General features: G+C 40.4%; 1 protein-coding gene across 2 annotated transcripts; it reads right to left on the reverse strand.

The window, feature by feature from the left end:
* Window positions 1-6,133: 6,133 nt before the first annotated feature.
* adamts12 (ADAM metallopeptidase with thrombospondin type 1 motif, 12) lies at window positions 6,134-25,270 on the reverse strand. 2 transcript variants are annotated; one of them, XM_040050752.1, is made up of 24 exons: window positions 24,402-25,270; window positions 23,901-24,259; window positions 19,103-19,280; window positions 18,741-18,949; window positions 18,576-18,659; window positions 17,643-17,767; window positions 17,391-17,540; window positions 16,461-16,604; window positions 14,893-15,037; window positions 14,722-14,814; window positions 14,424-14,569; window positions 14,085-14,254; window positions 13,359-13,492; window positions 13,070-13,190; window positions 11,896-12,140; window positions 11,553-11,694; window positions 11,309-11,435; window positions 10,447-10,657; window positions 9,161-10,315; window positions 8,913-9,065; window positions 8,541-8,717; window positions 7,928-8,074; window positions 7,646-7,799; window positions 6,134-7,455 (listed from the first exon to the last, which is right to left on the reverse strand). In XM_040050752.1, the coding sequence occupies exons 1-24, from the start codon at window positions 24,517-24,519 to the stop codon at window positions 7,340-7,342; spliced, it is 4,803 nt and encodes a 1,600-aa protein (XP_039906686.1). In that variant the 5' UTR covers window positions 24,520-25,270; the 3' UTR covers window positions 6,134-7,339. The 2 variants fall into 2 exon arrangements, with proteins under 2 accessions (XP_039906686.1, XP_039906687.1); XM_040050753.1 differs by lacking the exon at window positions 24,402-25,270 and having other exon boundaries at window positions 19,103-23,696; window positions 23,901-24,017.
* Window positions 25,271-25,279: the final 9 nt, after the last annotated feature.

Here is a 25,279-nt window from a genome sequence, read left to right on the forward strand (position 1 = left end):
GAGAGTGGGTGAGAGGTGATAAAGGGGGTTTACCTTCATAGATGCTACCGACCAGGAAGAAGCTGCCTGGTGGCGTTGGATCTTTCCCTACAGCTACAGATTACACTGGTGATTGGTTTATTGGTTAATGAAAGATCTGTCAGGAGTTTTTTTGTGTGTATTGGATGTAAAAAGGGGGCCTACTAAGGGCTGTATAATTGAGTGTGAAGCAGATAAGTATTACAAACTGAAAATGAATTCACTTGCTCCTCATTAAGGTGATAATCCTGACAAGTGTCCTTCCTCCTCTACAGATTAAAATCATATTAAGTTACAAGTCTGGATGCTGCCTTATCACTACCATCTTTCTAATGCCTCTCTTCTTCCTTCAAGGCACTTTATCGTAGAGTGTTATCTCCCCTGCAGTGCTGTAATGCAATGAAGTTCTCCAGTTCTCCAGTTTCACTCACCAGACCTCTATTCCTCTGTGACTCAGGTGTCTTAGTGGACATCAGCCAACAAGACTGTCTTACGAAGCATTATTTGCTCCTAAAGGCAAGACAGGCACAGAATGGACAATGTCATAGTGGACTAGGCAACAATGTAGAATATGTGCAGTGAATGTGCAAAATATTAGGGACGGTCAGTCATCTCACGAAGCACATCGATGCTGAAACTCCAGATCACAATATATCAAGTGTTAAAAGTTTTATTTGATTGTCTGTTGTGTGTGTTTTGGACATAAAATCAAAACTAGCTGAGCTTTTGCAGATTATTATGAGGTTAACCATTATCAAGGACCATAAAGTAGCATTTTAACAATCCAACATGATAAACAAAACTTGCTGCTGGGACTCTTATCTATTTTCCCTGATCCTCTTCTTTTTAATGTCAGCATATTTCCTGGTCCCAGCTTTCTTTCCCTTAAGTCCTCAATTTTAGGGCCTGCTTTAATGTCTGTCAGCGGTCCATGGCCAGAGAAGCAGTTTGGCTTCAATTCTGGTCTTGGTTTTATCTGAGGTTGCAAACAAAACGGTGTTATCAGCAGTTCCTTTGTGGCGTCCGCTCCTTCTGTGATAACCTGAATCCACGTAGTGGACATAGGGGATCAAGGACATGTGCACAATTAATTCCATGTACATTTGCGTATATCTACAATGTATTAAATTTAATGATGAATGAAAATGTTCCACTGATTGGCTCAAACGACTTAGAAGCACTTAAATGATGCAGAATATATGAATAAATACTGTATGTCCTGCTAATTAGACAATGACATACTAAATTTAAATGCTACCAAGGGGTAATATACAAGTTTGTAGATTATTTCACTTACAGCTAAGACCAGTTTTACACTTTATGCATTTAATAATCCCCCCAAAATTCACATTGAAAGCGTGCATTACATTTTCAGATGCTGTTAAACCTTTAGAGATGTAACAGTCTAAAACGCTGCAGAAATACCTACAGGTCTAACATGATTGTCATCTGTGGATGCCTCAGAGGGATGTAGGCTTCAAATGATGTTGACAGACTCATAAGATTTGGAGGATTTCTTTAGAGGCCAAGGAGCAAATTCTTTGTAAACACAACCATAACTGTCTTTTTCTTTTCCAGCTAAATGCAATATAAGTGAGATTTGCAGGGCCTGGAGACAGACTCATCTCCTCTCCTCGATCTACAGCTTTAGCATTTAGTTTTATCTTTATAGATCTATCTCCCCGAATTGCATTTCAAAGTTCAAGACAAAAAATAATAGAACAGACAAATGTTCTTCTGATCCTTCCCTACAGGCTGTAGCTCTAGCTCTGTTTTTACACTATTCTCAAAAGTAAAAACATAATTACAATAAAAGCAAATACCGGAAATTTAAACGCATTAGAGGAGATTTGATTTCGCACAGCTCCAATTGCCAAAAAGCAAAATGAATCAAGGTGACACACATGGAAGAGATTCGTTTTATTGTTTTTACCATGTAATTGTAACATTTTCACATGATACGGCTCTTTTGTTTCTGCACTGACAAAGCACATCAGGTGGCTCTTTACTCTGATTTGTTTTAGATTTCACATTTAAAAATCGGGCCATACAACGGACAAGATGACACAATAATCACACTTGCTGATTATTCAGTGACCAACATTTGTACTAGAAAGAAAGCACAGAAACAGTATTACTTGTAGCTGCAATATTAGTACACTGGAGCAACATGGGCTTCAAAACAGAATATTTGTGTATCACAAGTAGACTTACTTTTGGCAGTGTTCTAGGTGAAACACTATTTGATATTTCAAAATGTTTCCCTTTTACTTTAAAAGGTTAATGCATTTTTATTTAAATTAGCATTCTGTGTTTACATTTTTTGCGTATGTTTTCCTCTGAGCATGCACTTGGCAACAGTGGGAAAGAAAAGCTCCCTTTTAACAGGAAGAAACCTCCAGGAGAATCAGCACAGGGATGCAATTGATACACATCAGTTAATCAATAATTATGCTATAATATGTTTATGATTCTGAAAAGTACAATTCTCCATCCTGAGTATGTTTATTTGAGATAATATAAATACTGAATAGATTTTATATTTATATTATATTTTACAACTTGCACACTATTAAACTACTTAAATAGAATTCTGTCTTCTAGAAAGTAAAAAAAAAATTGGAATACTCTTTTTCCACTTAGCAAAACGTGCCTAAAGTCTGGCCACTTTACACATAATAAGTCTAGCAAAGTTTTTCTTTGCCAATTTTCTACTCTGATTTTATTTCTAATTAAATATTGTAATCATCTTTAAACAGCAATGTCAAACTCGTTTTAGACCACAGGCCACAAACGGCTCACTTTGACCTTAAGTGTGCCAAACCAGTCAGTCTGTCAGTGTAAAGCAGTTTAATAAAAGAATAAATTAGCCCTTTATTATCAACACTTCATTTCTTTTTTTCTACATGATAAAGAAATGCTACTGTCGTAAATGGAAGAGATGTCAGCATGAATTTTAAATTGTAAGAAACAGACATGTTAAATTAAAGAAAAAGTTAAGGAAACTAATTTCCTATAATGTCCTGACATAACAAAACTTATTAATTTACAGAAAATTCACTTTTTTTCTTTGCTAGTGACCCCCTATAAAAAAATTAGAAATTTCTACGAGCGATAGTGAAAAAAACAGGAATGTTTCCGTCATTTAAATATGTATCTATTACTTACTATAGTCTAGTATGAGTGACCACAGGGTATGTCTTTATCAGGAGGAAAAGCCGTGAAAGAAAAACTGAAAATGCAATGAGAAGTCCAACGTCTTTACATTTTCCTGTGGGCCGGTTTGGAGTCTTTGGCGGCTGAATCTGAATCGTATTTTTTGACAGCCCTGTCAAAAAATGTAGCACTTATTTGAACATAGGAGTTATATTGTTGGTATATCAATATAAATTAGAGGTTCTTATTTTTTTTGTTGCATGCCAAGTGGAGCAATTCCACCCCAGTGGTGAGTTGTTGAAGTCAATTCTGGCCCATTTTGCTATAATTTTGACCTTTATGGCAGGTGGATTGACAGTATGGTCCGATCCATTTTTCTGTATCACATTAACAAGTTCCACTGTGGAAATGCACTTTATTCATATCATATGTCCCTGATTCTGCTTGGCCTCGCTGTGGGAATAATGACCCCTCCTCTTTGGTACACCATCATTAAGCAGATGTTTTACAAAGAAAATCACCACACTCTCAGTTACTTAAACTCAAGTCCATATGTGGTACATGAAGGAATTAAACTCGCAAACCGCTACACTGGCCTGTGGGAACTGTGTGTGTGTGTACACGCGTGTCTGTATTCCCTGGGGCCTGCACTGTGTGTGCTGGGTCAGAGGAGGCCAAGGCTTTAATAAAGGAACATGCCTGGTACAGAGATACCAGTCTAACTGCCTGGGGACATGCAACCTGATGGGGTCCAGATGAAAGTCACCAGACTGAACTTCTTCCTTCAAAAACAGCCAATTGGTGTAGGGATTACATAGAACTGCCTTCTTCCTCAAGCCTGTGCTTTGGTTTACTCTGGGATTTGAGGGCTAAGCAACTAGATTAGAGAAACATTCGCTTTTAATGATAGCTTTTGATAGATCACAGGAAAATGTGTTACTTCACGTTCCAAGCAGATAACTTGCTAACATTTGCCGGGCTCATACGGGAGGCCTCGTTTTCCCCTTGGTCATCAAATGTAAATATTTCATGTGTTCCTGGCTGTTGTGTTGAAGGGGGTGTCTGGTAACCCACAAGATGAGGTTGCTGTTTCCTGCTTTGCAGTGATCCATAGATATTTGTCGTGTTATCTCCCCGGTCATGAACAGGACTTACATCATCCTCCTGTGCTGAGTGTCAGTTTCAGCAGGGCAGAGGAATTTATTTACAGGTCAGTCACTGGATCAACTGATCCACACAGAGATGTCTTGTGACTTTTGCAGGGTAATATGGGGTGACAGTGCATTTTATTAACTATACTTTTCACCACACCGAGGAATATAATGGCAAACAATATTACCATACTGTTATATAAATATATAGCCTTATATATAACCTGTAAACCTTAGCAGCTCTTCTTTTAGAGTGACGATTCTGTGCGCAAAATTCCAAGTCAGCTTTATGAATAATAATAAATTATACTGTATATTAATTGTGGATTTTAAATGTTTAGATAAGTTGTATTGTTATGCATTTGCAGGATTAGGAAAAAAAGACATTCCTGATAGGATAAGGATTGCACCTCTGGTTTTTCAAAAACAATCATCGTGATTTATTCAGTATTTTGACAAGAAAATTGTAACCATATCACCCACCCCAGTAATAGCGCAATACAATGATGCATATGACTCTGAAAAAGAGAACAATATGCTACAGCAATGATTGCAAATCTATCTAAATGTGTCATAGATAAACTCAGCGGCTAAAAAAAAAAAAAAAAAAAAAAAAAAAAAAAAGAAGCCGAAATGCAGTTCCTGGAGAGACCACTTGAGGCTTTAGCCAAAAATACGAAAATCGAATTTACTTCCATGTTAAAATGCCCAACTTAACAGCACTAAAAACCATGTTTACAGCCTGACATGAAACTTGTTTTGGCCTTTCTGGAACTGTGGAGTAGGTAAAACAGCATCATCAGTGACAAAATGCTAACAGTAAGTCTACAAACCAGTGCGTGACATCACGGTGATATTATTTATCAATAAAATTCATACCTGCCATGCATGCTCTAACCATCATCTGTAATATGCCCTAAAGATTTGGATGCAAAATCTGTTCGCTACTGTTGGCATTGTGCAGAGAAGGTCTGGAAAATCAGACAGCAATGAAATAAACATTTGACTTTTGAATCCCAAACCACAACTGTTTGGCTTTAGAACACAAGTTGTTGAGAGTAATTTTATTACCATTTGCCCTTTTATAAGAAAAAGCAGTAATCAGACACTTATGTTGCTTTCAAAACAGCTAAAAATGAGCTGTGCCGGGCCAGTCACTTAAGCAATAATTTGATGAGTAAAAACACTGTATTGTTGGATGAAAAATCCAAGATGACATTGATTAAAACTACGTATGACATCAGAAAACCAGTGAAACTGAAATCAAACCAGATATTTTTAGTTATTCCCCAACTTTGAGGTCAACTGCTTATTAAGCAACACGTGTGGTTGGGTAATACGACTGATGGGTGTTTGCTTTGTAATGAAAACACGCAGAGAAATCGCACACACACTCACTGGTGGGTTTTAGGACACAAGGCTCCACACTGACCCTGTATTGTGTTACTCCTTCCATTACTGCTGACTAACTTTTGGTCTCTGGCTTGAATGACAGCCGCAGGGTGCGTGTAGCAGGGCAAAGTCCATTCGTGTCAAGTTATCCGGCACAGAGGAGCCTGATAAATCTGGGCCAGCTGAACCCAATCCCTGAAACAGAGCTTGGTGCTGCTGATTCAGGTGTTACACATTCATAAGCATGCGGCACTTTCAGGTGAGAATGACCTTGTCGACACAAAAGGTCCCAAAGTAGAAGTCGCTTATGGAAAGAAGGTTATTGAAGGCTGGATTGGGTTTTAATATTGTTATTTATACTTGTGGTATTCAAGCAACAGTGTAGGTGTAAATTTACAAATGGATGTTCAGCACAATTGTCTTTTATCGTCACATTTATTGATGGAGCCATGAGAAGGACAAATCAGTCAGGGTGACATACCCAGGGCGTGACAATGATAATGCCTGTACAACATCACATTAAACACAGTGGCCAACTTTAGAGTGACCTGAGAGGGATGACCTGCAACACCTCTTTCTCATTGGTAAATCTCACACCAGAGGAGAAGCACCACAGGTTTAACTGCAGGATTGTGCAGATTCTGCAGCTGATTTAATTATCCTTTAAAATTGTAACAACAATGACTAAAAGCAGGAACATATACCAATGATAATGTAAACATCCAGTGCCAGCTCAGAACATAAACACATGTTCAAGCATTTTTTTTAAAGAAAAAAAGAAATTCATTCATAAAAAGTATAAATCGACTTAAACCGTTTTCACGCATGAACTGAACTGCAGCCCTGAACTTTTCTAGGAATTACCCATGGGAGTTGTGTGACAGCAAATTCAAATTAAAAGACATTAAAGTGTCTTTGCTCCACCAGCTCCACAGCACAAAGTCCATACGATTACCAATTAAGCCCGTGTATGAGTACTGCAGGTCATTGTCTCGGATAACTTCAGACAATGACTGCACCCGAGTTCATGTGTGAAAATGGCCTGAGATTATCAGTATTAGAACATCTTTATTTACATTCTGTATTTACCATTCATCTCAGAAAGACATAAAAGAATAGTAACATGTGCTGTTAATCATCAGCACATCGCCTATAAAAGCACCTTTAGTACAAAAAGATATTTTCCAAAGCACTAAGAAAGAAGAAATGTCCATAGTTTGTCTTAATTTATAACCTAATTTATGACACTACGTGGTGAGATTTTATAACTTTTGAATTGTGCTTCTCAAATATCATTTAAATTTACCAAGAAAATATTTCAAATTGTATAGCTCAAGCATTTCTTCTAACACTGAACATCTCCAACAGTCCAAATGTGTACCATCAGTGCTTTGGTTTGTTTCCTTTCTGATATTTCAAGAAAAAATAAAATAAAATAAAATAAAATACAAAACCCCAAATTGGTGGGAATAAAGAAATCCTTGTTTGTTTGTGTTGATTAAGAGGAGCTTGTTGATGTGGTCATTAATACTTTGGTCTCCTAGATTGTGGATGACATGGTTTTATACCAGTATTTCAGAAGGATACAGTAAGTGTTGTAGTTAGCCAGGACCGTATACATCCTATGTCCCACAGGTGATACAACACTGTTTCTGGACCGACCTGAGAGAGCAGCGACCCAATCGCTTCAGCTTGTCACAGAAGCGAGAGGACATGGTGTCTTTCTTGCAAAGTGGACCTGCATAACAACGAACACAACCTTAGAGCAAACACTTTAAAGCCATATAGATATCAAATTTAAGTGATTTTGACCAAAACACCTCCCTCACTCACTCAAGAAACAAAACGTAATGGAAACTGCATTCATGTTTTAACAGGTAATCTGCTTTGCTAATCTTCATCCAAATAATTTATTTTGGCATACAAACCTTTGTTTGTCTTGCATTCCTGCATATTGCACTTCCTGAGTGTTTCTGGTTTGGAAATCTTCTCACAGAGGCTGTTTGGCATTACAGCCAAATCCTTTTTGCTTACACAGTTGACAGCACGCTGTTGCTGGCCTCCACCACAACTCACAGAGCACTGCAAATTCACACCAAAAAATATATAAAATTATAGTTTAGTTTACTTCTGTTTTAAACCTAATTAATATAAATTTATATTGCACAGAAACATGTAAAGATTCATTAAATGTGCAAAGTATAGCTGACCTTTTCCCAGTCCCCAGTCTTCCACCAAGTACACTGTTTTAAACTGCACGGCTCAGTACTGTTTGGCCTGATTGTGTTGCTACAGCGATGAGGCTCAGGGCAATACACCAGGCGCTCTCTGACACCTTCATCACAGCTGGCAGAACACTGAGAAAGACAAAAGCATTCAAAAGGGTGAATTTTCTTTTTCTAAGATTGTAATTAAGTCTCTTCTATCTGTATCTGTAACGGTAACACAAGAGACACCATGTGGCAAAAAATATCCTCAGTGCCATACAGTTCAGGCCACATCTTCCAGTAGAACAGAAATAACTGTGGCTTGTGATGAAAATAGTAGAAATGGTACCAAAATCTGAAAATACATAATTAAATAAATAAAAATGGGCAGCTTTAGAAACAGTGATGATAATTTTCAAGAATAAAGAATCAGGCTCACAAGGCTCCAAAACATTGTTGAATTTAAGGGGGAAAAAATCTAAAAAGCCAAGGCAGGTAAAGTCCAAACTATAGTCACAACTGGAGATGAAAAGACAAAAAAATTATTATTATTTTTTTTTATAAACATGATTACAAACGTCTCATATATAGAGATGTGAGTGGATGCTTTTCCTACCGGTCCCCATGGTGATGCACTCCAGCTCATACAGGGCTTGTGGGGGCAAATCAAGGTGCTAAGGGGTCTGCTGGACACTGCTTGACAGTGGAAGGGTCTGAGAGGACGTTTAGTCTGGGAATCAACACATTGGACATCACGGTACCTCCTTCCCACCACCGCGCAATCATCCGGACACTTTGGAGAAAATTATAAACAATAACCGACTCATAAACAAATGGCAAGAAAAAAAAAATCGGGTCTGAATGAACCAACTTCATTTGGAAATGTAATAGACAATGAGTGTAAGTACAATTAAGTATTAAGCATATTTAATAAGTAAGAAGCGCAATTATCAGATTCAGTGACTGGAGGAAATCTAACGTTACTCACCTTGCTCCAGCTGCCACTTTGCCAGGTGGCGCAGGGCTGCAGGTGACAGGTACGAGCAGGCTCAGGTCTCTTCACGTTGGCACAGTCCTCGTCGTTCTGGGAGCTGCACTTGACTGTCCTCCACACTGCTCCGATCCCGCATGTTGTTGAACACTGAGGAGGAGAAATTTCTGATTAAAAACATTTCAGACGTTACCATTAATGTCAAGCCTGTAGTTAGAGAGTAGGATAGCATCCTGATAAAGTACCTCACTCCAGTTTCCTACAACCCAGAATACATCCACATCGACAGGCTCTATGGCCATCAAGTTGCTTTGGTCACTTCCTGAGCTGCTCTTATGATGTCCGGATCGCTGCTTTTGGCTCTTAGACCGACTACCTTTGTCCCTGGATGTAGGCTTTTTAGCACGAGTGGCAGTGGTGGTTTTTTTGGGTGTCACAGCAAGCTTCTTCATTTTATTCGTCTTTAATGTGGGCTGTGGTAATGCTGTCATGGTGGATTGTTTGCTTGCTGTTGTAGAAGGCGCTTTCCTTGCGTGATAACCAGTTTTTGATGTGACTGAGCGATACTTGTACATGGGAGTGGTCAGCGCAACCCGGTGTGTCCAGGGGGGATTAACATGTGAGGTGGTGTGGGGGTCAGATAAAAAGTGAGTGGTTTTTGCCCACATTTCAGTACTGGTGTGTGGGGTGGAGTATGCAGATGTGGTCAGCGCCCTGGTTATGTGCACAGTGAGTGGACTCAATTGGAGAGTGGGTGTGATGAGTGAGTGTGATACTGTTGTGGTTGATTTAACAGGATTTTTCAGTGGTGAAGCTGTGGTGAAAACATCTAGATCAATAATCCTGTCCTCCTCGGTCATCGGATCAACAACATAATCATATCCTGGGGTGAAGAGCAGCACATTTGGAGTGCTACCCTCCTCTTCTTCCTCTACCTCGTCTACCTTTTTTTCATCTGCTTTCCCATCCTTTTCAGCAGATTTGGATTTAACTGGGAAAACTTTCCTTCTCTCACCCTCATTTTTCCTCATCATGCTGTTAAAGTCATGATCATCTGCATTTATTATTTCAGGAGTTGAAAGGGAGATGGTGGTAGAAATGGTAGTTGTAATTTGCTTGTTGGTTCTAGTGATAGCAGTTGTAGGTGCAGCAGCGGCTGGGGTGGTCATGGGATTCCATGAAGGAGAACCAGGATGCTTAGTGGAGTGAGGTTTAGTGATGTTTATGCGGCGGTATTTAGATGCAGGCCCAAATCGTCTACGAAGACTTGAGTTTGGGCAGTTTTGCAAGCCACACAGTGATCTGGCCCTAGGTTTAGTCGAGGGGTCACAGGTCTTTGTGGGTGCCAGTGCACAGGTGACTAGGCGGGAGCGAACACCTCCTCCACATGTGACAGGGCACTGCAAAGAAGAAACGAACACAAAGAAGACATTACCTTACAAATAAAGAAAGGTTTTACAGTATGCTATGAAAGTCTGTGATCTTTAAGATTCAAGTCAAAAGCAAATAAAATTCATAGAAAAAGGCTTACTTCTTCCCAGTTGCCAACTAGCCACTCCTGTCCACAGGGTACGTCTCTGTTGCACGGCACCACAGGCTTTGGTTTTAGGAGATGCTTGCATTCCACAGGGTGGAGCACTCTTTCTTCTCCCAACACTGTGCGGACACAGAGAACCGTGCGTTTCCTCAGTCCATCTGAGCCACAGGTGGCTGTACACTGCTGCCAACCCCCAACCCACCACCTGAGGGCAAGGAGTTAGACAGGAAAAGAAGGTGAATAAAGAGACCACTGGCAACAAATAAATAAATGGGGAATGCAAGGCAAGCGACAATGTTGTTATCTTTCTCACACAGCGAACAGAGCTCTAGCTTTCAAAATGCTTTATAGTATTCTCAATACCTGCATTTCAGTGCCAAAACCAAAGAAGTGCATTTTTTGAATTTAGTTCTTTGTTATTTAACCAAATAAGCTAAACTTTTAAAATGGCAAACTTGGCTAAATAAAATGTTGTCCACAACTGGTGATTTATAGGAACTCGTGTTTCTTTTTTTTTTTGATGAACTCTTTGATGCGATTAAAGCAAACAAAACTATAAATTTGAACTTCTTTTGATGCAAACACATTTTAGCCATTAAAACAAATTATTGAGATTTCAAACCGACAAAGTGAATTTTTATCTGTGATAAAACTCCTTTATTTTCACTGTTTTTAATTAGTTTAATCAAGCACAGTGCAACAGGGCAGGTTAATTGCAAACCAAAGCTGTAAGGATAAGGTTTTAAATGAAAGTTAATAAAAATAAATGGAAATATTTAAGTTTCAAGCAATTCTTTTGGACATAATAGTACAGACTGCGACAAAAAAAGGCTTAAAAAATATAAAATATTAAGACCTTGCAGGACAATCCATATTCTTGCACTTCCTGTGTCTATCTTCTGGACGGCTGTCTGGGTCACACAGAGACTCATCCACTACGCCCACATCCACTTCAAAACAGCGCACAGGCTGGTGTTGCTCACCTAAGAAAGGACAAAAATCCAGAAAGAATATCATGATCCTATCAAAAATCCTTAAATTATCCTACTAGGTATGAGAGAATAAAGAAAGAAATTGTTTTACTGAAATGTGACTCAGACCTAAGCCGCAGGTGGTGCTGCAGTCTGTCCACGCTCCGTGTCTCCATCTGTAAATAGGCTCATGGATCTCGTTTTCTGTCTCTTTGGTCTTCTTAATGGTGTACTCGTACTTTATACCTGGATTCTTCTCCTGAAACAGCAACTGAACAACCACATGAACTATGAGTACCTTTCCAAGGAGACCATCTCATCAATATGATATTGTTCTCCTTGTCTTATGCTTTTAAGTGCCAAGAGATATTTAATTGTATGGGGTACAATAAAGTGCAGGGAACTTTATTTACTTCTCTAATAGCTTCTACACATATCAAAAATGTTTCACCTCTGTAATATGACGACCTACCTGAAGCATGACTAGCTGCTTGGTGGGTCCAGGAGCGGTGAGATTCTCCATGTTCCCACTGCGCTCGTAGAAGAACGTCGTCCCGCCGGCCTCATACTCCCCATTCCACTGGATGATATAGTTGCCATTGAGAAAGTACTCGTCTGACCCCACGCTTCTCAGAGCCAGGAAGTTTCCTGCCTCCACCACTTCCTTTATCAGGATGTCCCGTGCCCCCTCAGGTATTACACCCACATCCACGTACCCTGGGAGATTCAGGAGGGAAGTCAGAGTCACAGCAGAGTAATGGATGGCCCACCATGGCTGCTGCCACACTCACATCCAGACTACCAGACAGTTTCTCTCTGATCTTTAATAGAGGGTGGGATACGTCTGTGGGGGTGGTTGGCATGTGTGTGTGTGTGTGTGTGTGTGCATATGTCTGTGACTGTACGTGTGTGCATTCAGCGTGGGGGGCACTGCCCTGTCTCTGTTTTTTATTGTGTAGATGGGGGGGCGGGATGGGGGAGGACGAAAACAGCAGTGAGTGGGTCTCTGGAGTTTAATGATGTTTGTGGGAAGGTGTGTGTTTGTGAAAGGAGGGGGAGGTTTGGCCTTGGTCTAAGTCTTTTGAAGTCTCACACATCTGGGCTGGTTATCTGGAAAGGATGCATTGCAGGGCAAACACACACAGAAAGAGAGCGAGAGGAGAGAAAGGAGAGAATTTTTATTGTTTCAAAGCCTCTTTTCTATGAATCTGTCTTGGCGGCATGTTGATTTGGCAGGTGAGTTATACTTTTCCGAGCGCAGTAAAAGCAGCACAAGATGCGAATCTTTAGGCAAATGCAAACACGGGCCTGTAGCTACACATGCATGCACGCACACACCATAACATAACAGCAGCCAAGTACAGCAGGACAAACAGCTGCACCATGTGGACAAGATGGCTGCCATGACAACAAAGAAACAACACAATGGTGTAATGGTAATGAACTGTCCTCGAATGACTTTGTGCCTGTAGACATGTTTGAATTCTCTGTGTTTTCACACTCTTCTAGTTGGTACATCAAAGCTTTCCTCATTAATAGGTTGTCTGTTTTGCGTTACAACACAATTTTGTAATGGCATGATGTCTCATGTTGAGATAATTTAATTTGTTTCCAGCTGTTGAAAATACTCCTTGTGTTGCACTCACCAAAGCCTCCTTCTTCATCAAATGACTTATAAACTGTCTCACAGCTTGTGCCGTCGCCCAAACAGACTCCACAACGATCCTCCACTGCGTTTGAGTCGATGCCATAGTCACAGCCGACCTCCTAGAAACCAAAGACACACAACACATTAAAATAAAACAAAAACATAACAATTCAAGTTTTTTTTCCATAAAGTATCCCTTTTTAACATTTTAGTAACTCTGCAGTGTATCAGCCTGCTTCACTACAGCCCTCCCCAGTCTCTATTTGTCTCTTACCCAGCCACACTACCTTGCACACGCCGTTTATGCAGATGTTTCTGGACTTGTTGTTCATGAAGCACGGTGTTCCGTCTGTCACGGTGTCAAACATCCTCTCAGAAAAATACTGGCTGACTGGTCGACAGTGAAGCTCGCAGGGATTTACTGAGAATAACGGCGAGATGAAACAAATTGCTAATGTTGTCAAATTGCTGAAATGTCTATTTGAGCCAGTTATGAGTCATGCTTCTCACTTAAGACGTGAGCGTATTTTGTTATATATTTTTAAAGAGCTAAAAAGGGAAAATAATTCTGTTCTGTTATTTTCAAGATATAGTGATTGACAATAATAAAAGCGATATGAACGCAAAAGAAGAAAAGAAAAACAAAAATACATCAGACAGGAAGTGAGTTACAGTTTTGTGCCCCTGCTGAGCTGTAATGTAGTCGGCAGCTGCATCAGTGTGGACTTTTAAATACAAATGCTGCCCCCTTTTGTTTGACACATACAATTACATCTACTAATCTTCCACTTTATATCCGTGGGTCTCAATTTTGTTGTGTGGTCCCACAAAAAAATAAGTTTAATTTTAGTAAAAATATACAGTACTGTACTGTGAGACCAGCCTATGACTGACAGTGTGTTCTATTGTGTGATCTGCTATTCAGGTTTGCTTTTAATGCACTGGCAGTGTTTGTGATCACTGGCATGTTGAAAAATAAAGCTTCTTGCATATTTAAGGCTGTGAGTACTTACATGGGTTTGCCACAGGGATCCACTGGTAGAGCTCATTGTGGTAAGGCACAGTGTCAAACTCACTGCACAGCATCTCTCGAAAAGTTGGTATATTATTTGGACAGGGCTTTGTGTTACAGGTCCGGTAACGCTTTCTTTCACCGGTACAGTACTTGCCCCCAAATTCTGGCCTGTGGAAAAGAGCACCACACTTTGAACGAACCAGTTAAAATATATCAACATGATGTCAGTATTTTGGGGGCAGATGACATTAAACCTGTGAACTGCAAAACAAAAAAACAATTCTATAGCCATACAGTGTGAAAACTATTTCAAATGGGTGTTAGACTCATTTCTTACTTGGGGTTGTTACATTCCCTCTCTGATGACTGAACTCCAATACCACAGGTCCTGGAGCAGTAAGACCAGGTACTCCACTGTCCCCAGCCTCCATTCACTGTCTCTGGGAGTTTACCCACAATCACACACTCTCCGGAGATACACCACTGGATTAGAATACAGAATAGTGATATAAGTTAAATACCACTTCAGCTGGTATAAGACAATGCTGATGTCTCTGTGACAGTACCACCTTCTTGATGCTGCTGGTACCCGTCTGTTTACACAAGGAAACAAAACCTAGACTATCACAATTCACCTTTTCTGGTCCACAGCGAGTACCATCTATAGGTGAGTCCAGTTTAGAGCGGCAGGAACCATTTACTGAACACCAAAGAATCTGGCAAACATTCTGAAAGAAACATAACCCCAAAACAATAAGAAAGTGTTTTCTACAAGATTTACTTTTCTGTGCTTGTGCAATACTCACATCAACCTCAGTGCAGAAGGTAGCATTTGGTCCATACTGGAGCTGGCACTGGTGATGTGTGGTGTAGCGTACACCGAGGCGTGCCAGGGGCGTGGTTAAGTCCCTCTTTGAAGGACGGTCATCCAGACAGAAACCCCAACCACGACTAAGGCAGATAAACAAAGATATGATATTTGTTTATCACAGGGTATGGTGGTTGGGAGTCAAAGGAGAAAATCTGAATGCTCAAACTCAAGCAAAGAGACCTAGACGTTAACACTTAAATAGACTAGAACCTGGGAAAACTACTTAAAAAGGCAAAAATTATAACAGCAAAAATAATCCAGTTCACATATATGAGCTCTGACCTCGACTTTGTGGTAACTGGCTAAATCACAAGAACAGTTGCTCTAAGGCGCTTTATATTGTAAAGTAAAGACCCCACAATAATACAAAGAAAACCTAAAAAATTAGACGAACCCCCATGAGCAAATACTTGGGAATTGTGGGAAGGAAAAATTCTATTTTAACAGAAAGAAACCTCTGTCAGAACCTGGCTTGGGGAGGAGCAGCCATTCGGCATGACTGGCTTGGGGTGAGGGGGTGAGTGAATCCAAACTGGGAGCTGGTTCGATGGAAAGGGGGCCTGAAAGCTAAAGGCTCTGCCTCCTACATCACTCTTAAATATCCTAGGAACCAAAAGTAAGCCAGCAGTCTCGGTGCCAATTTCTCTATTAGGGTGATATCATACTATGAGGTCTTTAAGATAAGATGGGCCTCGATTATTCAGGACCTCGTTTATGAGAAGAAGGATTTTACATTTAAAAAAGGACTTTTAAAGTGTTGTGAACAAATATATTTTTAATCGATTGATCATATATGTTTGCACTTCTGTAGATGTGAAATTTCTTACCAGTGGATCTTCATGTAAGGATGTAGATGTCTGGCCCAGATAAACGGGAAATTTAATGATTTTTACTGCGCTTACTCCCTAACACCAAGTCCCTGTAGTGACTGATCGCACTGATCTCGTGTAGACTATATTGAAGCAGCACCATCATCTAAGTTTTCCAGGATTACATACGTGTTTAAGTCGTGTTTTATAAATAGAACAATTCCCAACAATGCTATGTCCTGATCATCCTAAGCTGTCCAGAGTTAACGTGTGAAACCAGCTTTGCAGATACTTGTGCAGGGGTTGCCACCCTCTAAATGTTGCTTTAGGCTCTTCTTACTTTTCTGTCATTTACATAATTTCCTGCTTCAGTTCTTTGCTTCACTTTAAACTTGCCATTGCAGCCATGGTTTACTGCATGTTTGTTTTAATAGCCTGTGTTTTTTTCCCCCCCCAACACACACCCAATGTGTGTTTGGATCAATTTCACAACCTCAACACAAATCCGCACTAGCATATCTGCTAAATCTCCGTGCAGCTGTCAAGAAAAAAAAAAAGAGAGAGCGAGAGAGAGAGAAAAAAAAAAAAGGTACATGGAAATTCCCATAGATTACACACATCTCATGCATTTTTGACAAAGACAAATAGATGTAAAACTAACCCACTTTAGACAAAAGTACAGATTCAGGCTTACTCAAGGAAACGTGTGATGTATTCTTTGGAGCAGGAAGACCAAGTGAGAGGCGAGCTGTCATACATCAGCTGTCTGGACATGATAAACGGATGTCTCCCCTCCAACTCGCAGTCGTTCCCTTGGCCATCATGATGAATTCCAAAGCTGTGTTCAGACACAAGCCGCATTAATATTCATGATAACATGATTACACAGAAGTATTTTACAAGGATAGTGGTCTGTATGGCTCACACTGCCATAATGGAGCAATCACAATGAGTGAAAGTGCTGAGTCCTGTAACACATTTGTTTCCACATTTGAAATAGGTCAACAGATATTTGACTTACTTTTGTTTGTGTACATATAACTCTTACTCTAGAGTTTCATGACAGTACAAAGTGGAAAAGCACTTTAAATTACTGCACAAAACAGATAATGAGAAGACAAATACACATAACTTCTACATTATATGGTGTGGTTTGACATCAGTCGAGCTGTTGACATTAACGGTGCTTAACCAAAGTTGAACATGACAAAAGACCAAAAATTAACCATGAATGGAATGTGGAACAGCTCTCATTTTATAGTTAAAGCCTCCTCTGATGGAACAAATGATTCTTTGGACTCAACTAAACCTGAGTTAAACTTTAAAGTTAAAAAGAAACCCAACACCTCTGTCCTTTCACTTTTAGTGCTATTACATGATCTACACCCACAATACAACAGGACTCTCAGGTATCCTTTCCTTTTCTTTCAGGTTATTAAAAACTTAGTCATTATTTGCACACCAGCAGTCCACTAATAGGCTGGTGAGCTAATGGTAGGGGATTTTATGACACTACATTGAAGACAGTAACCGAACACAGGAACTACAGACTCTTTCTTTGTTACAATATTCTAGTATCTCACAGTCATTACAAATCCAGACTCTCTCACACACACATATTGACCTGTGGCCCATTTCATGAGCTACTGTAAAGGCAACAGGTAGACCCGAATCCTCATTGATGTTGCAGCTGCGGTGGGGTTGACACATCCCAGACAGATGAGACAGACCCAGAGTCTCGCACGGCTGGTTCATTCCAGCACAGATGTCTTTCCTATAAGGGGAGACGCATGCAAGTCATCTGTATGTCATCTGTATAAACATTTCATTTAAGCTTTTGAGAGGGCCGATGTATGCTGGGTTATCTGCCACCTGCCTGGTAATCAGCACAGCCACATCATGATGAGCCGGGTGTGTGTCACTCTGGGGGTTTAGGTTTTTCTGCCAAGCACAGAAACTAGCCAAGGTGGTGTCTGCATGGTGAACAATTTTCAACCCTTTCTGCAACAAGCACAAACAAATAATTTCACATACTTGTTGTTCTTTTTTTTTTTTAAACTGTAGCTACAGAACAGTTAGCAAATAACTTGATAACATTTTTCTTCAATACTTGCAGATCCCAGTGTGTACTATAAGGTGTAAAGAGGTGTAACCTACAGCTTCAGATGTTGTCAGGAGGAGGGGCGAGACGTCAGAACTGATTAATTTTCATTCACATTTTCCAAATAATACGGTTATTAAAAGGACTTATAGTCTTATACTGCACTCTTCTTTGCAAACAGTTAAGTTGCTTTATACAACATTCCTTCGACCTAAGTGCTTTCTGTTTAACAGTCACACGATGATGCACACATCAGAGATCAACTGGGGTTCAGTATCTTTCCCAAAGACCTTTTGGCATGCAGACTCAAGCAGCCTGGGATCAAACCACCAACCTTTCGATTAGTAGATGACCTGCTCTAACATCTAAGCTTCATCCACTCTAAACTTACAGCACCTAGTATTCCACTCAAGTACTAAGAAGGCATGGTCCTGCTTAGTTTTGGGTGAGATCTGGTGTGTTGGGGTGTGGTAAGGCCGTAAGCCAAGGCATACACATTATATGCAAGACATCAGAGCTCGTTATTACAAAACTATGCAAATTTGTAGAAGTTTGTCCAGCTTATCTCAGACTAACCTGGAAAGTGAGCTCAGTTTTCACAAATCCATTTCTGCTTTTCTTGTTCCCCATTTAGTGTAAAAATTGCCAAAGCAAATGTTATAAAAGCACATTGAGGTTTCTTAAAGACTTCATTCAGATGAAGAGTACCTCCTCTCCATGTAGCAAAATGAGGCGCACCAAGATGACGTGGATGGCATTCCCAATACTAGCATCATGAAAGATTCCGGCCACCTGTCAACAGCGAGAGAATTCATTGTAAAAGGCTTTAAAAGACCTTTACATCAACTAAAAAAGTTCATTCAAACCCTTCACCATATTCATGATAGTGAAGATGTAGGACTCCACATTATCACTGCCATGGTATTGGATAAGTTTGGAGTCAGCCACCACCATGGTCTCCACCCAACGCTCTCTACTGACTGAGCGCTGTGAACGCGATTGACCCTGGTCCTCCCCTCTCCGATGCTCCCTCTCCCATTCCTCCCTCTCCATCTCCACCTGGATGGAGTCAGTTGGAGCATCTAAAGCATGAATAATTGAAGACATTATTTGCAGTACACTTGTGGCTTATCTTTCTTGACACAAGCACAGCCAGAGGAAAAAAAAATCCTTGAACACCAGCAGAAGAGTACTCACAAACACGCCATACACTAATTCAGGACTCACATACACACCTCGAACTCCACAGGGATTGGGCGTCTTTTTGGACTCAAGACTTCGTTTTTTTCTTTGACTTTGTGTAGAAACTCTTGGATAGATAATGTGGGGCTCTCGACTCCCTGCAGGATCATCAGAAGATTTCTGGACAGGCTCTATAAAATAGTGTCCCTCTGCCAAGGCGAAGAAGCCTCTCTGTGGAAAATAATACATTGCTGGAATAAATGTGTACAGTAAAAACATTTAAGTGTGGGTATAGCAAGCTTAGGTTTTAGGGCCAATCTACACTCTCAATCATCATCATTGTATTGTACTCAGTCACAGATTTTATCCCCAAATCATGCCAAAGACTTAATGTGGATTAAAGTCTAACGTCAGGCATTCTCAGACTGTGAGTGAAACAAAAAAATCTATCAAGCATTCTATTGTGTTGCACCACTTAAAAGCCTGACAACAAATCACCAAAAAGTATAGTGCTTCTACAATTTCCACACCACAAAGCTGAGGCGTTGGCATTCCCTTAAACCTGCTAAAAAACGTCGCTCCAGAGTAATTTCCATCTGGGTGGAAGCTATCATTAGTGAACAGATCTGAATATCAGCCTTTCCCTCAGGCACATTCTCTGTGCTGCTGCAGTAATACAACAACTTCTTGCTAAGTATGCCAATACGTGTTCTTACTGGTGCGGCTTCTTCACTTGCCGCTCAGTGAGGTCTACTGGTGAACACACACATAAATGCAAATGAAAAAAATACAGGACGTGCATGCAATCAGGCATAAAATGCAATTCTGTTCACTTTTCTGCTTATAAACATATTCATGAGGAATGTTGTTTAGGTTAAAGTGACTCTGTGAGTGTTTGTATGGGCTTTTATTTTTATAATCAAGATAAGTCCAAACATGCCCAGACTGATCCAGGATGAACCTGTCCCTCCCTCATTAAACCAACCGGCAAAACAAAGACTGACAGACATATGACCAACAGTCTTTCAACAGTCGAATGGAAAGAAGAGAGTCTGCGTCAGTGCAGCTGAGCAAAGAGAGAATCTCTCTGAACAAAAAAATAAATAAAGTTTTAAAAACATGAACATGATTCTTGGATTTTTTCAGATAGTTTCAGCAGCCAAGGGCAGATGTGAAAAATTAGGCCATGCAGTATTTATGGTTTGGCTGGTTGTGGTTCTGGGGATCTACCCCACTGTTTACTGTAGTAGTAGTTTCAGCTTTCTGGGTCATCCTGACAAGTTTCACATCTGTTTCTTAGAAGAAGAAAAAAGTCACTGGCTGAATATCTCATCGCTTGATTCAGGGAGTTCAGTCTTTGAAAAGATTACTTTACCCTATATGCTGTAATGAATTTATGAAACAAGCTGCTCGGGACTGTTTTTTCAGTCATTCCAAAAGCTACGGTCTTGCAATTACTAAACAAACTTTACCTATATATATATCAAATTAAAAACAATTTTGATAAAGGTCAAAGAGGACTTATTCAGAGTGTGGCCTTCAGCCAGAGCTCCCAGAGCTGCAGTGGCCTCATCTGCAAGGCATGCACGCTGATATCTACAGTCAGCTGGGAAGACTTCCCGAAGGCCCTGTGCAGAGAACACTCAGCTGATTTCACTGTTTCTCTATATCTCATGCAAACACTATGTGAGTGGAATAATATATCATAATATCTTTGCTTTTGGAGTTGTATCGTGTTCCTGCAAGAAAAACATAGACTGTATGAAAATAAATCAAGCATGTGATGGGCAGTTCTGTTAGTAATGTTTTCTATCATAGTCTCCTGTACGTATTCCTGTGGGAAAACACAAGTCAGTCCCAGCAGACACAGACAGGTGGTGGAGTACAGATCAGCCAAGCAGGAATGCTACAGGGAGGCCCTTCCAAACACTGAGACCATTTCTCTTCCTGATGTGCATACCAAATGCTGTTCTACTGTGGAACACGGTCTGCAGTTGCTTATACATATACATATGGTTATGATGTTACTTGTGACCAGGTACAGATCTTCTGTGATGCCTCTGCTCAACAAACAAAGGAAACTTGCAAGGATACTAACAAGGACTTTGCTTCCCATTTTAACAAAGTGAAGAATGAAATTATGAATTTCTGTGACAACAGCATTAAACTGGATATCAGTCTTCACTTTGACCAGCTCTTTCCCCTTTAGCCCCCCTTGACCAATAATCCCCTTTCTCTGAGGAAGCATGTTGTTTGGGTGTGAGGTGGCAAAGCCAGGGGAGGTTACCATAACACAGGTCTGTGCTCTAAATACATCAGCCATATGGAACTGCTTTTCTTCTGTTTCCTGCTTCTGTGGGTTTCTGAGTGCTGGCCAACTAGGTCTGAAATAAAGTCTCTGTTATATAGCCTGTGGACTCTGCAGTGATTAGAGCGACACGAGGAGAGGTGGGGTCAAACGGTGCTTGTTACTGCAATATGATTAAACACAACAATTACTAACAAACGTGCATTTATTCTTAGCTTTTTATCATTAGTTGCATGTTTCCCTACACTTACTTCTCTTCTCTCTTTAATTCATAAGATGATTCTATGTGCGAGCTCATTTCTTCCCGAGAGGTCAAAAAGATTATTGCCATTTTTTCATGTGCATGGTGGAACAAACATGCATTTAAGTGGGGAAAATACCAGTATAATAGGTCTGAACCTGTAAATTCTTGTTTCGCGTTGGGCCTCAGGGATTAGAAAAGTCTCCACTGAGAAAGCTTTAGGTTTACCTAAATTAATGGTTTTACCATAAAAAACATAAAAGGAACAGTGAAAGCATTTTCCACCCTTTTGCTATCCACTTCATGGTTCCATGTTTGCAGTAAATAGAAAAGGTGAAGGGTTACCTGCATGCTGTAAAGACACAGTGTAATGCAAAAGTGTATTTGTTTGAGCAACTGTACCCTTGTTTTTGCAACCAGAAGCAGGATGTTAAAATTGCAGTTGGAGGTATTAATGTAATAGCAGCTTCACTGTTGCCTTACAACAACGAAGAATCATGGCACTGCTCTATTGTCTGCTGCGTAATGGGTGGAGTTTGTCACGTTTGGTCAAATATTTTAATTGTAACTCATTTATTATGACTATAAAAAGTGAAAACTGCCTTTGGTTCCAACTTTTAAAATTCTGACAATATAAATAACTTAATTTTATTTTTTTGGGGTTGTTGGTCAACCAAATGAAGATGGAAGACAGTTAAAGATTTTATATTGTTTTCTTCAGTCAGCTCTGAATTTAAAGACAACAACAATGCTAACTGTTACAGAGAAGATTTATAGAGAAATTATCTTCACTAAAACAAAGCACGAAGGAGCTGAACAATTTAACTGAACCAACTCTGTGTTATTATTAATTTTAATTGCTGATATGAATTAAAATCTGGAATCACTGAGCTGTATAAAGCATTTTTCTCCATCCCTTTTGCTTCCTATTCATGCAACATTAACAAATAATTATTTTGAATTCCTATTTGTAAGTAGTCCATTTCAACTTGTCTCGTGAGGGTGAATAATCTCTGCAGCAGCTGGTAGGGCTTCACTCCCACATCTGTCTGGCTGAGTCTAGCTGTTTAGTGGTCTCTGTTTGGGTTTAGCAGCTATAAACCTTCTTTCACAGAACAGAAAGTCTGTGTGATAAATCAGAGCAGTTTCCCTCGTAGGTTGGAGTGAAGGGACTAACTGGGGAATTCTGTGTTGCAGGAAAATCCCCAGAACGCCATTAGGCTGCAGATATGTGGATTTTTGAGTGACGCAACACATTTTTCCTTCTAGGATTATATGAGCGGCTGTGAAATGGGTCAGATATAAATTATGTTGCTAGGTTGGCTGTCATTCTGGTCTCGTCCTGAGTCACATGTTACAAATGAACTGTGTAAACATGCAGGGAAACCCACACACACATAGCACAGAGGCAGGAGGCAAGACCCTGCAGGAGTGGAATTCCTGCTGTGACACAATCAAACATGAACACTGAAACATTCTTTGTGACTAAAAGTGACACATCCTATCATTTCAAAGGCAGGAAGTTCATCCTCTTCTACATACTCGTACTTTTTAGCCATTTCAAAATGTTGTAATATTGTGTAAACAAAAACCCCAGAGTGCATTTTGAAATAAGACTGTGTGCTGAATAGATGGATTACAACTTAAAAATTCTCGGAAATCAGTGAACCACAAATTGTTCACGTCGTATTTAAAAAAATATTTCTTCATATATTGGATCACTCTGATTTTTTTTCCCAGGTGTCCTCTCTGTTTTGTAGTTAAACTGCTTATTTGAACAGAAACACTATAGCCCAAGTTAAAAAAAAATCTGCCCATCTGTCAAACTTTACTGCTCCACTCACGCACAAGAATGTGCCAAGATCTATTACTGAAACTTTCTCACATCCTGTTGGCGTTTGCAAAGTGTCTCTAAAGGAACAGATAATCCATGATTGCAAATTTATGAATGAGTGAGTGAGGGTGAAAGAAGACGAAAAACATCTGAACCACAAGGAAGACGGAAAGGGTCTCATGTCAGTCTGAGAAGCAGCAGTCGTCAGAAGGTCTGCAGCACAGTCCTTCAGCAAACAGTGTCGGGAAGTCTCTGAAGAGCAAACTAACAGACAGGCCACTGTCAGATGGAGGAGTTGCCTAAACCGCATACCAGTTTACCCATAGTGATAGCTGCTATCTGGTGTAATTTAAAAAAAATCATGATAAAAGCATGTTGATTTAAACACAAGCATCCACCAGCTCAATTTGATGAATGAGAGTGAGAATAAAATTACCTTTACAGCTATAAAACACTGTGACACCTTACCAGCCCACTGCAGGTGCTGATGGCAGCAGTTCCTCGCACATCAGACGCTTCCACGGTGCCAAGAAGGTGGCAAGAATTTCCATCAGAAAGACGACGCTCAGTCCTGTTGGCACTGCCATTCCTGCTCTCCAGGATGTAGTCATTTGAAACCAGGTGATTGTTTGCAGTCAAATTGAACATTAAGGTTTTTCCTTTGAAGATGACCTTGTAGTAAACCTGTTTCTCTTGAGAATGGGACTGCAAGTCTCGCCTGATTCTCCCACCATTAAAGTGGTGAGACAAAGAGTGGGAGATGAATCCTCCATCTGCGCCGGTTTTCACTGGGTGGACAATGGACAGTTCTGACTCTGACAACTGACCTACAAAACAGAGTTTAAACACAGGTTATACAGACCTTTTACCTTCAGTGCATACTGACTGTGATATGCACTTAACGATACAAATTCTTCTAGTCATGCACTTAGTCGGGCCATGCACAGAATTGCACCACAACACACTGACCTTGTTCTGCAAAGAAGGAGAGGAGACTGCCAGAGACTGAGAGCCCTTCGTGGCCAGCTGCCAAACTCAAAACAAAGTGCAGCAGAAAAAGAACCGTGCAGTCCTGCGAACATGGCATATTTCATGTAACCAAACTCAAAGCACTGGTAAAGAGTCCACGTCTTTGGGGTTCCCGTGGCGTTAGAGGGGACCACTGCGACCCTTCGCTACACTGTGTCATGACACGAGCAAGCTCAGAGGGGAAACATGCGCCGAGGAAAGCTGGGAGCCAGATCATGGTTTAAAGAGGGAGAAAGCAATGTCTCTGTGGAGGAAGGAGGGGAGGAGTGTTCTTTGGATCAGTGTCTTTTTTCCTTGCAGGAGTGAGGGGGAGCAGAGGGAGCAGAACAAGAAGCTACCGCAGAAGAACAAGCTTCAGAGAGTAGCCCGGTTCGCCCTGTGTCGAGACTTGTCTCCTGCGCCGCAGATGGCGCATCATTAATGCGACTCGACGCGCAAATAAAATTAATGGACTGTTGCTTGCATCAGTTTAAATCCAGGAGCTCTAGCAATCAAAACTGTTGTTTGCATTTGTCTACGCTACAGTCAGTCAGCCTTTACCAGTGGCATAATCACTAGTACATGGGCGTTAAAAGTTTGCAGTTTTCTACAGCTTTGCAAAGATGTGCAAACGTGCACGCACGAAGTCCATCATCCCGTTTTTGGCTCCATGATAAGACTAAATACCTGTCATTCAAAAATCAAAGCCCTGCTAACAAAGGAGGAATACCGTGCTGTGCTTTGAAGATTGTAAAAATGAATTAGCTCAGTATAGTTACGTATTAGTTTATATTTATAGGCATATGTGTTGGCCTTGACCCTTTCAACCAACTGTCCAC

This window comes from Simochromis diagramma, unplaced genomic scaffold (genome assembly GCF_900408965.1).
Source record: "Simochromis diagramma unplaced genomic scaffold, fSimDia1.1 OVJJ01000131.1, whole genome shotgun sequence".
Lineage (NCBI taxonomy): Eukaryota > Metazoa > Chordata > Actinopteri > Cichliformes > Cichlidae > Simochromis > Simochromis diagramma.